The sequence below is a fragment of the Stegodyphus dumicola genome, chromosome X1 (genome assembly GCF_044657685.1).
Source record: "Stegodyphus dumicola isolate Sdum_Otavi_A_Nest chromosome X1, ASM4465768v1".
NCBI lineage: Eukaryota > Metazoa > Arthropoda > Arachnida > Araneae > Eresidae > Stegodyphus > Stegodyphus dumicola.
In genome coordinates this window covers 136183385-136200761 of record NC_140780.1, presented here as the reverse complement: position 1 = coordinate 136200761, position 17377 = coordinate 136183385, and the positions used below count along the sequence as shown (strand labels likewise).

At 33.2% G+C, this 17377-nt stretch overlaps 1 protein-coding gene across 1 annotated transcript in view; it reads right to left on the bottom strand.

Annotated features, from left to right (window-relative positions):
* LOC118199509 (myosin light chain kinase, smooth muscle-like) overlaps positions 1-17377 on the bottom strand; it is a 127525-nt gene that overhangs the window by 18528 nt on the left and 91620 nt on the right. Inside the window, exons 3-5 of the mRNA XM_085808502.1 lie at positions 13299-13389; positions 4835-5041; positions 3764-3905 (exon numbers count right to left, since the gene is read on the bottom strand). Of these exons, the coding sequence (XP_085664628.1) occupies positions 3764-3905; positions 4835-5041; positions 13299-13389 (440 nt within the window). The remainder of the gene's footprint in view (positions 1-3763; positions 3906-4834; positions 5042-13298; positions 13390-17377) is intronic.

Sequence of the window (17377 nt, the reverse complement as noted above, 5' to 3'; positions counted from 1 at the left end):
GCATCTTTGGATCTACCTTGAGAGACAGGTTACTGCATTAAGTCCTCCTCCAAAGTCGCTAGATAAACTTGAACAAGGATTACTCCGTGTCTGGTCGTTGCTTCCCATTTCACTGATCGACAACTTAATTGACAGCATGGAATGTCGCTGCCGCAAATGTATTGCAGCTAGGGGAGGGCACATCCTTTATTATAGTCCACTTTGTAATGTTACCACCCCATGCTTCCTCAAAAAACTGATATACTGTTTCTCCAAGAGACTTCTCTGCCAAGAGTGAAATTTTTTGTTGTGATTTATGTTTATGTTGAACTTCAGAAACATGCTATATCGCCTTCATTAAAGAACTGTTTAGTGAACATGTCCTCTAAATTTCTTGTTTTTATGTTGCTTCATTCTCATATTAAACACAAAAAAACATACTGTTCGTTAACTTTTGGAGGGCAGTGTATATAAAAAGAACTGTTAGTATTTAGTTGAAGCACTTTACCCTAATAAAAACTTTCGCTCCGCAGAGAGTGTATAAAACGGTTATACACTTGTAGTTCGACCAAAGCTCAAACCCTAGCCAAAGGACTAGTTCCATGGGCCGAGTCAGTAAGGCCGCTGAATAGTAGGAGTTCGGCCCGGCTTCGAGTCCAGTTGAACGGGGTGCCTGTATGATTGATTTTCATGGTGTCTCTGTGTGTAACATGAATACGAGTCAGTTTCCCATACAATACCTTCCATGAAGGCATCCCTTGGCTCAGACAGACAGCTCTTGTGCGCTTTGCCTTATTCAATTAATCAAACCTAACCTAATTATGCGTATTTCGTGGTTCTGTCCAGTTTTTTTCCCTTGATTACGGCAAAGCACACTGGGTCTAACTGCTTAAGGGGACAGATGCCTTCGTGGAGAATTTCTAAGAGAAACTGGCTCGTATACACATTACACACAGAAAAAACCCGGAAAACACCCACGCTGTTAGCCCGTTCGCCTGTAATCGAAAGCATGTCGGAACTACCAGTGTTCAGCGACTTAACCGCTCGGTCGATGGTGGGCCGCTTTTCACCGTGTGTAATGGGAAAGAAGTCAGTTTCATTTAGCTTTGTTTTGTTTATTTGGTTATGGCAAAGCAAACGAGGATTATCTGCCTAGGGGAAAGGATGCCTTCGTGAAGGACGTTCTAAGAAATACTGGCTCTTATTTACGTTTCACCGGCTTAAGACTTCGAAAACTAATGGTTCAAATTCCAGTGTCCCGCGACTTAACCGCTGGTGGACCATGTTTCAGTTATAAAATCCGTCACGAAAGCATTTCTCTCCCTAGGGAGATAGTCCTCGTGTGTTTTGCCATATTAGATTAAATAATAGCACAATAATATCCTCGAAGCGCTAAACCACTTACTTTACAAAGTTTCGAGCTGCGGCTAAAGATATTTTGCCCGATTTTTTTTCAGAAATGTATTAAATGATCTTTGCTCCTTATTTTAGACTTTTCTAAACCTGTGTTTAGCACAAACCATAAATTTTCAGTAAGACTCATGTTTGGGGATAGGATTCTTTTTGATTTTTTTGTTATTGCTTATAATGGTAAAATAGTCAAATTGTTTTACAATTTACCCCACGCTTTGGTCATGCTTCTTAACATGTAAAGTTTCATTTTCAGCCCAAATTAAGAGCTCATTCCTTAAAGTTGGTTTTCTTCATTGTATCTAAATAACTGGTTTAAATTTTAATATCACAGTATTTAAGATGGCCATTATATTTCCCGTGGTCTGACTGCAACCATCATTTTCGAGAATTTTAAGGAACTTTCTAAGCTTTTGAGAATAGTTTGAGAATCAAAAGTTTTCTTACTATTTTAAAATTTGTATTATAATTATTAGTTTATTTCTTACATTTAAATAATTTTAATTATGTCTTCAATTAGAAATTACACGGGAAAATATTGCAAAACAATCCTAGATAAAAATCCAAACCAGAACCTGGAATATCTACTAAAAATTTGAAGTCAATTTCTCAGAACAACTGAAGATTTTCTAGATTTCTAGAGTGCGTTTTTGGAAGTTATCTTCTTATGCAGTATAATACTGTCATTGTTATCTTCAGCGCCAACAAGCATTGACATGTCAAATGACATCCTAAGAGAATGCTTTTCCGCCCCCTAAATTTAAGAAACTGCTATAGGACAACAGACACAGCAATAAAAATGAAAATCTGTGTATATCAAATATCATGTATCAAGCCTATTCGTTTAAATCAAAATATTGTTCTCAGATAACTTATTTATTAACATTATTAGAATTGAATTAACTTCTAAATACAAATATTAATTTATAAATATGTGATATAATGCTTCTTTTGGTTACAAATTAATTTTTATAAGACCTCAACGAAATTTTAAGCGTAAACCTTAAGCTGCGAAATAGCACGATTTTCTTCACGATCAACCCGCAAATTTCGAACGTTTTCTAGCAATAAAATTACTTCCCTAATCATCAATGAACAATGAAACCTTCTCGTTCCTACTTACAACCATACAATTACACATTAGTAAAGATCCATATCCATGTTGACTATAGGAATTGCATGATTGGTTTAAAAGCTGCAGCCCTAATCGGTGTAACGGTTAGCGTTGCTGACCTGCCGTGCTGTTGAGCTCCAGTTCGAATCCCGGGGAAGGCTTAGGTGTTTGTTAAGCATATAGTGCCTTGTTAATATGGGGGCACTTAATATACACGGTAAGCTAAACTCCTCTCGAATGGTTTGGGGAAAAGAAATTATTTATCTGCAAGCTGGTGAAGTGATTCTTCATACTTATTCTAAGAATTATGGCCGGCATTACAAATGTCGCTGTTCACAAGTACGGCTACCAGTTGTTGCGAAAATTTCTGCAACAAGTTTTATGTCATTTACGTTTTTGGTTCTACCTTGATTACCTTCATTATTTTTCGCTTCGCTGTTACGCTTGAATTTCTTTCCTTCATCTTCCCTCTTTAGGTTTACTCAACTCATCGTTTCCTGCACATAATAAGAACTTTTCCCCAGAATGTTAGCAATTTGGGGAAAAGACTTCCCTTCTTTTCAAAATCTTTAAATGTAGTTAATTACCTGAATCATTATTGGTTTCTTTATGAGATCCCATATTCAGCTCTTTAATTTCCATTTGCAGTATACCGTTTGCAGTTGAGGATAAGTTCCATAAATTAATATGAATTTACCTTACAGGACTTCAGTTTTGAAAAGTTATGGCAGTTTAAAACACTTTTCTAAAGTGAGACTAAATATTTCAGAAGCTTTTGAATAATCCCGTATATATTATTATTTTATTTATACTGCTAACCAGATTCGTGTACATTATGTATAATCACCAAAATTTCTTTATTTTATGTTTATTACTTCCATTTTAATAAACTAACCCCGAAGTTTTGTGCGAAATTTTAGGAATCACTGTACATTCAGTCTGTTCAGCTATAACTATGTAAAGCGGGCAAAAGCTATCGTCGTATACAAAGGACGTTGGCTTTTATGAAAATTTATCATTTCCATCTCGTCTGATAATTTTAGGAATTTTTAATAGAATGAGCTTAAAATTATGATTAAAAGAATTATCGTAATTTTTAAAACTGATTTTAAAGATACTTAATAGTTACAAATCATAAGCAAACTTACAAAATCATAAGCAACGAAACTTACTTACAAACAAACTTACAAAATCATAAGCAACGAACTGAAAAATACGTGTAATCCTGCAGTGAAATAATCACATCATTTATGTACTTACCTTCATATCGAGATGTAGAATGTTTTTTGAATGCATATATTCCACGCCTTCACAGATTTGTCTCATAAAAATTGTGACTGCCTTTTCTGTGAGTACGAAGTCTTCGTCAATGACTCTCTCGAATAACTCCCCTCCTTCTATACTGAAGATTAAAAGAAATGAGATCATATTTTCAAAAACCAATCCTATTGCCGCACTAAATAAAGGTATTTTATCTTTGTATCTCTGAGATTATATAAGCATAAATATTTTTAATTTCTAAGTCAGAGAATAATATTAAACAAGCGTTAATTTCTCTTTAGGAAACTGATGGTGAAGTTAATGGAATTTATAATTCCATTAACTATACTATCATTTTCTTAATATATATATATAAGATTATGGCAGCTTGTATTAAATTCTATAAGGAATTAAATATAAGATTCTGCCCTCTTAATTATAAATTAAGAAGGCAGAATCTTATATTCAATACTAAAATGTAATAGAATTAAACAATTTCAGCTGCTATCATTAACTATTGGCGCAGTTCGTTAATACGCACATACACAAACTAAGGCAATTAATAGTAGTGGATTAAAAGTGATTGGATTAAAAGATGCAACTCATAATAAATTTAAATGAATAATTAAAACAATAAGCGTTAGAAATTCCAACACTTTTTGCTTAAGCTGTTAACTTAAAATTATTTACTTTCCAGTCTCATATATCTAAGGAATTAACCAATACTTCTATTACTTTCTGCTTAAATAAAGTTAAGATGTAATCTGAAAAGGAAATTAACTAATGCTCCTTTTACTTAATCAGATTAAAACGTGATTCTCAAATCAAATGCATACAAATTCCCAAAATTATGTTCCAATCATTATTTCAAGTTTATATTCAGGAAAATTTAGTCAACAGAATGTGTAGAAATGTTTCTCGAAAAGAAACAATTATTACAAAACTAATAATGTTTAATAAATATAATAAATATATAATAGCACATAACTAATAGTGTTTAAGAAAAAATCAATACATTCACATTACATTGTTTCTTAAACTGGCAGTAATAGAGCAGATAAAAAGAGTTACATTTCTAGTATAAGGCACATTGTTTTCTTCCCGTCGTCAAAAGCGTCATATAACTGAAGTAAACGTGGATGCTGCAGTACCGTCATTATTTCCACTTCTCTTTCCACATCTTTGCGATCCTGAGGTTTTGGTGTCGTGATGAACTTTGCTGCAAAAACCTTTCCTGTCGCTTTTTCTGTACATCGATAAACTGTGCCAAATTTTCCCCTGGAAAAGTAATAAATACTTTTATTTATAAGTTTCAAATCTTTTGTTTTTATAAATTTTTATTTAGTTCACTAATGGTGTGTGTTGCTGTGGTTTGAAGTTTGTCTCCAACTTTTAACCTACTTTCTGACAAGCTATTCAAATTTTGTACACAGACTGTTTATAGTTGACAATGTAATGTGGTGATGCTATTTTTTTTTTAATTTGACTTTTGGTTTTTAAATTTTTGTTTAAAATTTTTTATTACACATAGTTTCGTTAAACGAACATATTAAAAATCTCAGAAATTAACTATTTACACCATTGGGTAGAATTGATAATAATCATTTAAATGAAATTTAAATCAAATTTTAGCTTTACTTCTAATGTTTTGGCGAATTTTTGAAAAGTCGCTCTATATTTTCGACTATTTGAGGTGTATTATTTTAAAGTTTCAACATGTAAAAATACATAGGTTACAAAATTTTAAACTTATTTTTCTACTTTTAATTCACTGTTTACTTAAAAGCTTATTTTAAGAAAACTTTTATTTTCATTTTTTAATATTATATCTGAAAATTAAATTTGAATAAAGGAATACATACAGGAAATTGTATCTTGATATTATTACAACAGATGGGCAAATTGAAATATTTTTATGCTCTGTATTATTCACGAAAAAAAATAATTATTATGTTTAAACGATGTCAAAATTCCTGAAAAGTTTAATAGTTGATGGAAGAGAAAAACATTGAACGATATTTTGAATTTCACGATCTTTCAGACAAAGCTCGAACAAATAGTAAATTACTCATATTAAAATATGTCTAAATTCAATGGTTTAAGAAACGATAATTTTGTAGCAGATTAGGGTAAAAATAATAATTCAACCTAATATTTATATGTAATTTCACTTATTTAGAGAATTGTTCAGTTACATCTTCTCGAAATCTGACAGCTTGTAATACCATGAGAGAAACAATGATTATATTTATTTGAATGGCTGCCACAATTTTTAAAAAGTCACTGCTCTTCAAAAACATTCCTCACATAGAAACACATAATAGCAGAACTTGTTTATTATGCTAATCTATAGCATTTCAGTAACATTTTATCTTCGTTCAAATCCTCTCCGTAAAGTCCAAATTCCTAACTCACTCAGCTCCCAAAACACAGTTAATTAATAACGCATATTCTCCTATGTTTCATATGCATGCAAAAATGATTATTATATACTCTTTTATCACATACCTCGTTAAATACTATGTAACGTATAATAAAAATTAACAAACTAACCAAATAATCTTTAACGCTTTTATCAGGAAAATTACTAATAGATAACTATTTCAGTCTATTTTAGGAGATAATGTTTTGTTTTTGAATCCAGATGCTATGAAATCGCTATAATTTCTTGCCTTAGCCGAAGTAGACTGTGAATAACTATGGATATTTTGTTGGAAGAAAAATGACCATTTTCTTTTCATGGTGTTGTTTCTTCGCAAAACTGTACAATTTGGGCAATAGAAACGTCCATGCGCACTACGAAAGGTAACTTTCATTTCCCGAAATATTAGTCTGTGATTCGGGTTTACAACGGGCATTAATTGTTGGAGCATATTCGTTTTCGCAGAACTGAGTTCTGTGGTTTCTTCCATGAAATATCTATCATATGTATCTCGTTTGGAAATCTATACGATTTTCATATTTTACGGATAGTGTTCCAATATTTCATACAAGATGGTGCTTCTCCACTATCATTTTCTTAACGGAAAAAGGAGTGGGAGAATCAAGAGTTATTTTTCAAAGGAAATACGATCAGCGTGCTCTCCCGTACTGAAACACTTGGCGCGACGGATACTTAAAATAGGTTCACTTTACTGAACAAGTCCTAAATTTGGAAGAGCTGGTTGCAAGTATGACACATCATATCTGAAGTATATCGAAACCAAACGATATAAAAAACCGATCATACAATTTAACAGCTTGCAGCAGAAAACGGACGAGAACACATAGAATATAATAGAAGAGTTTTGATATCCTGTATTCTCATAGCTTCCGCTACCTCTTGCGTCAATCACCGATAATGGGCATCTGTTTCGGAAAGCTGCCTGATTCCTGCATTGCAGAAGCAATAGCCTTTGGATACACACAGAAGGTAGCTCTCCACTGCACATAAGAGTAGCAGTACAATAGCTATTTAGCATTCATACTGGAAACCGAAAAGAGGAGAAAATCAGGGCCCATTTTCCAGGGATATAGTTAGTGCGCTCTCTAGATCTGAACACTTGCAGCTTTTTGCTCTTAAAGGATATTCTCTTCAGTGGACAGATCACAGACATGGCAGTATTGAAAGCAAACGTTGTACATGATGTTCACGCTATCTCAAAAGAAATACTTGTATCTGCCATGGACCTTAGGATTTCAGCTTGCCGCAGAAAACGGTAGATGGTACATGTAGCATCTTTAATATGTACTAGCAAATATTTTGATTTCTGTATTGGTCTTCAAGGTAATAGTAGAGGCTTACTTGCTCCAGTAGCGGTACGTATGAAGCAATAATTTTAAAAACTTGCCCTATCAAAATTTGATTCCCTTAAAATTGATTTGTATCCATAAAATATTCGTTCTATCAACAGCTGTCTATTCTGATCAACAGTGTTCCCTACACAGCCTTTTGAAATAGAATTATATTAACCCTGTATTATATTGAGCTCATTTTCACTATAATTTATTATCACATATAAAAATACATTCTATCATCACAATATAGACATTTTTACAAAGTTGAAACAACCGGTAATGGAAACTAGGTATTATTTAATTGAAAATAAACACCATAGATAAAAAAAAGTTTTTAATTTTGCAATGAAATCTGTTGCAGTTCTACCTAGATTTGGGCCGCTTCTTGGTTCAACTGTAAGAATAAAAACGCATTTGTAAACTTCATTATTTTTAAAACATGCAGCAACGTCCTAAAAATGTAAATAAAATTCAATTAATTAGATTACCACAAAATTTTCCAAAAATAAAGGGGTGGAAGCAGAGCTAGATTAATAATCAAGCTAAATAAATACGCGTTTAGAAAATCAAGGAAAAAGGGCACTCCAAAAAATTTCCTGCTGGCTGTTTTAATACGGAATGTATATTGAAGCTGAACCAAGAGCGAGGGAGAGGAATTAGGAAAAACTGGCGTAAAAATGTATATGGAGACAACCAAAATCTTTGAAGTGCTTAAGGGCTATAAAATTCTTAATTCGGCCCTTGGCGGAAGCAAAAACTAGGTCATTTTTTTTATTCAGTACTCTTCCAATTTCGTATTGCTTTTTCAGATGAGAATTTGAAATTCTTTCGTACTAATATGGAATAGGAATTCATATTTATATGCTGCTTAAATTTTGCAACAGTTTTCAGATAATGCTTCTCGGAATTCTTAAAATTTAAAAAATAAATATGATGTTTTATGATCTTAGCACTGTATGAGGGAATGTACAAAGCAGTGGGACATTTTAACATATGTACATTTGTGTTTACTCTTTAATCTCTTAAATATTTCACCTGTTCATTTAATTACTGTTTTATTTAACATAAATTATCAATTTAAAATTTCAAGCTTACTAAGATATTTTGAAAGTTTCCACTACATTAAAAAAGGTTGTCTGAGGAAAACTGAAATGGCAGATAGATTTCCTTTAAATATTCACTTTCATGATGATATTTACCAGTTTGTCTTCGATTAAAGCTTAAATTTGAACTCATCAAACTAATTCTTCAGTACAAGAGTGTCATGATGAAAAAAAATGAAAGCTTCGAGATAAGCTGTCATTTTAGGCTTTTGTGAAGATGTGAAACATTTGTATATTCAATGTGTTCATTTAATAAGTTATTTGCAATGAAATGTTATAAAATACTTCAAATAAGCATTCTTTTCAAGGTGAGGTAAAATCGTTAATTCAAAATTTCAATTCTTGTTGAAATGAACTGATTGTGCTTTTCATGTTTTTTTAAACGTATAAATTAAAATGCCAGGCTCCGAAAAAAGGTCCACACAAAGAAAGACACGTTATCATAGGCAAAGAGGTTTCATCGTATTTCTCACATTTCCTTATTTTCTCCTGCTTCTGTATTATAAGGTATACTTGCGCATATTTCCGGATTACTCAATGTGAACTTGTTTGAGATAATAATGTCAATTTTTTTTAAATTTCGGATACTTGCTGTTTAAGCTCTTTTCAAAGATTATGGTTGAATTCATAGATCATTTACCTGTTTTATCATACAGTACGTTGCCCGGGTGCAGCACAGGAGGCGACCTATTTTACCACCCGTGAGAAACGGGAAGTTCTGATTCGAGAATCTCCCACTCTTCTTCATCTACCATCAACCTCACGAAATAATTTTTGACTCGACAGTTTTATAAGTACTCCCACGCCGAAAAGATACTACATACTTAAAAATCCATGCCTTCTCCAAAATCGAGTTCGGCCCAAGGCTGTGACAGCCGACTCCTGTACTACTGTACCAACAGGGCAGCGATTTCAGATAATATAAATGCTGAAAATGATAAACAGCATTGATTTTCAGCGCTTATTGCATCAAATTTGGTACATGCTAAAATTAATGCCATTCATTGATTACACCACTCACATATTACTGTCTTGCATTTTCTTTTCATTAAATTTAAATTATTAGGAATGCTATACTAATTTTAAGTAATAACTATTGTAAATGAGATTACGAATACAGATGTTTGTGAATTCATTAATGATTTCTCTATCCTATACTCTCATTCTATATTTTAATATATATCTCTTTGAATTTTATGACTTTAATTTCGCTTTCAGCATTCTCTGTTAAACTTATGCTACAATTTCCCAGCCAGTACTACGAAGAAATCCAAGAAAGCATCCACATTTCCTAAGGCGGAGATTCATCGCATGCTTTATCGTAATTAATTATCTTACTTTGCCTTTGACTAGTATATGAGTGGTTTGAAGAAAGAGAGCTAGTAATTCATAGATATGCTCTTTGCGTTAAGAAATAAAATATTTATTGTGGGTTATGGATCTTCGAGATCGATTGGACGTGTTCACCTCTTTCAAGTACGGAAATAATGCAGTTCATTAGTTGAAACTCTATTCCTCTGTCGTAGTTATCGACTCCCGAGCGTTTACACACGTTGTGAAGCATGAAGAGGCCTTCAGGCAGTAAATATCTGTTTCCCTTCTCGTCTCATTTACTTTCTTTTCCTGAAGGGCAATTTTTGCCTAGCAGGAAAATTAATTCGTCCAGAGAAGACATGAGAACCTGTTTTCAAACCGATACCTTAGCGGTAGTGTATTCAGTAACTGCAGGCAAAAGCGGAAGCATATGGAAGGTTAAAATGTGAGTCGCGGTTTTTGTTGTGTGTGTGTGTGTAGTTTGTTTCTGAAGATGGATGAGATATTCGAAGAAATACTTCTTCTTTCCATGTCTGAGATTACTTTCCTATTTGCATACGATTAAAGGCTTTAATTTGTGGTATAACTACAGGCAAGCGCTTTAATTTGTGGTATAACTGTAGCTCTTAACCTTCGTTTAACAGAGATCTCTCCATTAGTTTAAATACAGTAATGTGAATACCTGTTTCTTTAAAGTCTCGGTTTCTTTACTTATCGAAAAATAAGTTGTGCATTGAATCACTCTATTTTCTTTCTTTCAGAAAGCTGTTAACACTATAAGTAAAAATGCTGCTAATTTTATAAAATAAACATTAAATTGTTGTTAAAACTTGCTTTGCGCGACCATTGACTGAGACAAAAGCTTTACACAATATTTACTATCATCATCATGGATTTGACAATGTACTATATATATATATATATATAGAGAGAGAGAGAGAGAGAGAGAGAGAGAGATAGTATAAACATTATGCTTTAGAAAAATTGATCTCACAGATACGTAGAAATACTGATGGTGTAACACTTACATGGCATAAAACGTAGAATATTGAATTCGTAATGAACACACGAATTTTGATTGCATAAGATGTTGATCCATAATGAAATAGGAAACTGAGCACTGAGCAGCCGAGGCAGAATAAATATTCATCTTTATTTTAAGAAACATTGTTGCGGCCACAAACAACTTTTTACACTACTTGTGCCTATAACAAAATGTTTACATTTTTGATAGCTTTGCAGTAAGAAGGAAGCAACAGGCAGTAGTCCAGCTTGGCTGAAGTGTAGCAAACAAGTGCGTTGTATTCAGTGTGAAATCTTAATTCAGACTTAGTTTAGGTCCTCAGTGCATTTTAATTGGATAATTAGTACTGCTGTAAAATTATTAGTGGTCTGTTTGAGGTTTAGTTCCATTTACATCGTCTGTGTTATAAAATGTGTTGTGACATAGATTAGTCTCAAAATAATGCAGCGCAAAAAGAAATTACTATTTTTAGAATAGAGAGGGGAAATAAATTAAATTTAAGAATAAAAGGTACTTTTTTCCTTCTTTCTACATGCCTTCGTGGTGCAAAGGTAGCATACTCGGCGCATATTCGAGAGGTCCAGGTTCGAGTCCCGGAGAGGGCATTGCTCATTTTTCTTGTCCTCCGTTCCGAAAACAAACAAAAAAATCCTAATGACTCTACAGGGGCGCCCGAACTAAAAACATGGTGGATTCTGATTCTTCACCACCAGGATATGGCGACCTGGTTTCCTAATGCTCAGTCTCCCTTTAAAAGGGGGAGCATATTAGATATTTTCTCCTTTCTTTCTACCTGCCTTCGTGGAGAAAGATAGAACACTCGGCGTGCACAGAGGCTGTTCACACATTTTTTAGAAAATGTATATTGTATTCACAAAACTAAATTACATAAAATTCTTGTGTTTTAAATGTTCTATTTGACATCCCTTATTCTGAACTATCTTTCGGCACCGCAATTTCCAGGATAATAATGCCTTTTGAAGTGTCAGAAGAGATATTCTATCCCATTCCTCCCGAACAGCTTTCCAGAGTTCTATTAGGGTTTGGGGACAACGTTTGGATAATGCAGTTTTTAAAAGTCCGAAAGCACAAAAATCCATAGGTGACACATCGGGAGATTTATCAGGGATACCAGTGAAGGGTATGGCCTTAATACCAGTTTTTTGTTCCATTTCGTTTAGGAAATTTACAGTGGATTTTGATGTGTGACTGCTAGCTTTGTCCTGATGGAGTCTCACAGATTGATGGCACTGTGGGTAAAGCGATGGTATTTCATTCAGAAAAATTGGCGATAAAATATGTTCCTGATAGTATTTGGAGTTAATCTTGACATTTTTTTGCACTCTCTTTATTTTTAACTTGCCATTATAAGAAAAACCAGCAACAATCATGAATCCCTTAGAAAAACTTTCTTTCGATTCTTTGAACCATGTACTTAAATTTTTTTCTTCCCTTTTATGATAATAAATGGCTCTTTTTTTGGTACAAATACACCCATGCTTCATCTATTGTGACAATTGTTTTCCATTTTTCTTCGGATGAATGTTTCTCATATAGAATTCTGCAGCGTGTCCTGCGTTGAGCGATATGCTTTGGAAGAAGACGATGCACATTGCGTTTTTTTCGCTTTCTTAAGATTTAAATCAACGTTTATCATTTTGTTTACAGTGGACACCGAGCATTTTAATGATTTTGCAACTGTCCTTTGACTAAAGCGGTTTTATTTTAACATTAAACAACGTACCTTTGCAATAGTCGAAGATGTCCGTTTTTTCCTTGGATACTTGTTTGGAATTTTTTCCCACTTGAGGCTCCAATTTGACGTTTTTTTTCCCTTTTTTGTTGATGATATTACCTATCAACGCTTTACAAAACCATGACTCTCACATCGTTTTTGGATAACGGAGTATGCATATTTCTCTTCGGAAAGAGCGTAAATGTAGCCTTCGAACCACTGCTTTGTTAAATTCGCCATTTTGAATAAAAACAAACTTTTCAAGCCACAGACGATAATTTTGACTCATAAACATAGTACAATTGCAATTACTTCTTTTGCAGCAAACGATGTTTTATTACCGCTTACCAAAATAGTCAAAAAAATGTGCGAACAGCCTCTGTATTCGAGAGGTCCAGGTTCGAGTCCCAGCGAGAGCATTGCTCATTTTTCATGTACTTCTTCAAAAATTCCTAATGTCTCTACAAGCGTTAAGAGGTTATTGCTAATTTAAATTATAAGTTATCTTTTTCATATTTTTATCTTACATATTTATATATGTATAGATATATACTTTCGCTTGTTAGCTATGTAGACTATTACCTTCCAAGCTCTGCATTAAGAGCGTATTCTGATTTCACATCTTTTCCTTTCTTTACTACAATATTTCTCGGTTCAAAATCTGGTTCAGGATCTAAAAGTAAGAAGAAAAATAACTGAATACTTATTTTAGATCAAATATGTTAAAAAATTATAAAATATAAATTAGTTTCTCAACATTTATGTTTCTAATTGTAAGAGAAATACATTGATGTAAAATTTATAACTAGGCAGAAAAGCAATCAGACTGGTGCGGATTTTGAGCAAAAAAAAAAAAAAAAAAAATCTATCGATTTTTAAGAGGAGGATCTGATTTAAGTCCTTTATCAAGAGCGAAAGATGTTTCCAGAATCTTAATTTTAAATCCCATTGCAAGGCTACTTTTTCCCTTAATTTTAAATTATACGCATATACGGTGGCTCTCCGCACCCAGGATTTGTCGACTGGGTCCCCTAAAACCCCAGTCGCCTTTTAAAAGGAGTTGATATAAGGTATTTCTCCTGCCTTCATAGCGTGCCTTCGTGGTGTGGTGGTCTGGACGTTGAGCCGGTATTCCAGAGGTCCGTAGTTCGATTCCCGGCGAAGGCGTTGCTAATTTTTCATCTTGCCTGCTTCCAAAAAATACCTAATGTCTCTACAAGATGAAGCCCCCAAATTAAATAAAAAAATAAAGAGGCCAATTAAAATTAGAAGTTTGCTTTCATATTTTTTATCTTACACATAATTTCGTTTCGAAACGGCCTTAGCTGTGAGTTTTGGTTTATGCATTCATGCTTCCAACTAAGCAATAAAGTGTCTTCGGAGACCAGAAATTAAAATAACGGATTTCGTCATCTACGTATTAAAACATGACAACTAATTTTAGTCAGCAGGATAATTCACATGAGATCATCTTTCTGCAGATAATATATTTTTCAATCATTGTTGAATGCAATAATTTCCATTTACACGCGGTTTAGAGTACTTCGTCATCTTAAGCAAGTAAGCAGTAGCGTGAATGAGGAGTATCTTGCCAGTAGGAAAAGCGTAAGAGTAAAAAGTGTAGCGGTTCAGAGGAAGAAGGAAGGGAGTCAAAAAGTTTCAGTTCCGAGTTAAAAAAGTTTTGGTTTACAATTATTTGATTGGGCAAGAGGTATCTGCATTAAGTGTGACGTAGGATCGCATGATTAATTTCAATGACGCAGTTTAGACTTATAGCGCTATTTTTAAAATAGAGAGATGAAGTCCCCAAATAAAATTTAAAAATTAAAGATGTTATAGCCAATTAAAATTAGAAGTTTGCTTTCATATTTTTTATCTTACATATTACATATATATATATATATTGCTTAGTAAAGGAGATTAGAAAAGTTTTTTATTGTTTTGGCTTTAATATGTACAAATTTCCCATATTGTTATATTTTTTCTTCTTTGAAATGAAAATTTTTTATTTCAATTTTGTAATTTTCTTTAATTTGCAATTTACTACTTTTATTTTGTTACACGGAGAAAATAGGTTTAACCTTTATATATTTAATACGGCATTTTCTTTTTCGTTCTGATGTTCGGGATTTTGATTCATATATATATATATTTCGTGTCGGTGATGCATGTTATGTATATGTATAAATTGACAGATAGATATAGACAAGCAAATAATAAATTTAAAACCAAAACAACAAATCATGAAAGAAATTAAAAATAAAACCAGTACAATCCCTAAATCTCGCAATAAAAATGTAAAAAGACCTTATAAACCCCTAAAACAATGGAAGTACAAATATATATATATATAAGAAAAGGAACAGGAACACAATCAAAATCGGATTCAACGTTATCAGGAGAAGGTCCATCATATCGCGTTTGAATCAACTTCCTAAGAAAACTTCTGTGTTTCTGTTCACCCAAAATTAGCTGATGAACCAATTTAAATTATTCAATCATAATAGTTCGTCCGAAATTTTCGAATGCCTCCTCTACACAGTCGCTCTCCATTAAATGACACATAAAAAAAAATTAAGTGAAAAATATGTATTAAATTCAATTTGTCTAGTAAAACAAAAAAATAAAATGTTCAATTACTAATATTAAAATTAAAAAAAATTACTATACAGAGAATCCGAGTAATACTTAAAGAAAGAACGAGAATAAAAATGTTAGAACGTACTGTTTGCAGAACAAAGGAAACTGATTCAAAATGAGAAAAGTGACTCCTATGGTTTTCTGTTTGACGCAATCGGCGATAAAAATGTCGATGAAAAATTTTAAATCTTCCAAAAGGTCAATTTACAGCAAGAATTTTTAAAATTTAAATTTAAATTGGAAAGCATTAAAGTAATGTAAGAAAGAAGAGGAAAGAAAAGGCAAATGCTAGAAAACAATAAAATTTTCAAGCCATGGGCTTATCTTGATGACTTAGTATAAAGAGTAGGCCCTCAGTTAATAAAAGAGAAGTGAAGAAAAATTGCGCAGTAAATACATATTTACAAATAACGCTATAAATCCCTTTAATTAATCCTTCTTTATCATTCTTTTATTTGAGCTTTCAGATAAAAAATTCATAACCTTAGAAAAATTTATAGGGTGTAGACCATAGAGTTTTTTCTAAGTTGACTAAAGTTAATTGGAATTTAATTTCCTAGTAAAATTTTAGTAAGAAGAAGAATTTCTTGCTTTTGTTGTTCAATTTCAGTGCATATTTTTTTAATACGAGCAATTTGATAAAAAATTGTATTTGGAAAAAAACTTTTTTAGACATGTTTGTATTCCAATTTATAAGTTTGATTGTAAAAAAAAAAAAAAAAACTTCTTTTAGATTACAAATCCTTAGATTCCGGTGATCTATAATTAACTGAACCTTATTGATCTGTTTAATTTTAAACATCTGGGACAGATATTGCTATATAATGCGATTATATCATCTATATACCGGATGTATAATCATATTCATTGTAATCAACTTCTGAAAGTTGTTTCCCGGGGGGGGGTTGACTAGAGGACAAGCTTCTGCGTTCTGGCTCAGATCTGTAACTAGACAGGCTCGGCCCCTGGGGTAATCAGATTGTCTTTACAAGACTGGAAGCATTGATCGTTCGGTATTCGGCAGAGACTGTACTGGTACTGTCAAGTCTGGCTCGGGCTGTGGTGTTGCTACATGTTTGATATTGGAAGGTAATGCTCTAGGGTTTACATTCCGATGGTCAATGTTGGGGTACAGACGTCAAATTTTTTTTTCTTCTCGTTATCTTTGTATAGGCGACTGGTTGGGGCCCAGTTGCCTTTGTCTTGCGTTTCATAAAACTGACTTTGTTGCTCGCGGCTGACCGTGGGGGTGGCTCTACTGTGCACCACCTCTAGAGGTTCAAGCGACAGTCCCATGTTAAGTCCCATGTTTAGTGTTCTACCTGTCTGGGAAGCTGTCCTGCTGGTATAGTGGTAAGTGACGCTATGGCGTACCAATGGGCCTGGAGGCGTAGATATTTGTAATCATAGTCCTCTTGATAGGTTTTGCTTGAGGAAGAGGGGATGGATGACCCTTGACTACACATTTGAGGGGTCCACCCTCAAAATTTGGGCGGAAGTTTTACAGTTACCTAGATTCCGAAAATATCTTATTCAGTTGTGTAGTACAAAGGTGCTGACCTAGCTTATACTTGTATACTGCGCAGAAAAAAAAACAGGGGGGGGGACAGTTCTATATCTCTCGTTCTACTAGGCTGATTGACGAAATTCAACTCGCGTTTTTCATGTCTCGAAAGCGCGACTTAAGATATATATTAGATTTATATATAGCATTGTTCTAATGTAGGTTTTTTGACACAAAATCGGACATTTTCTGAAATAGCATACCAAGTTTTTTTTCCATATTTCAATTCTACGACTCAAAGTACGCCAAACTACCAAGTTTTGTAAAAATCACACGAGTAGTTTTTTAAAAATTAGCTCTCAAAATTTTAGCTCCTCAATGTTAATTGAGTTTGGTATACATTTATTAATCTCTCTTTTTTTATTGAACTTATTTGATTCTTCCTCTCACAATTCAAAATTCAGGTTCATTCCAAATGGAAGGAAAAGGAATAGTGGAATGGAAGGCAAAGGGAAAT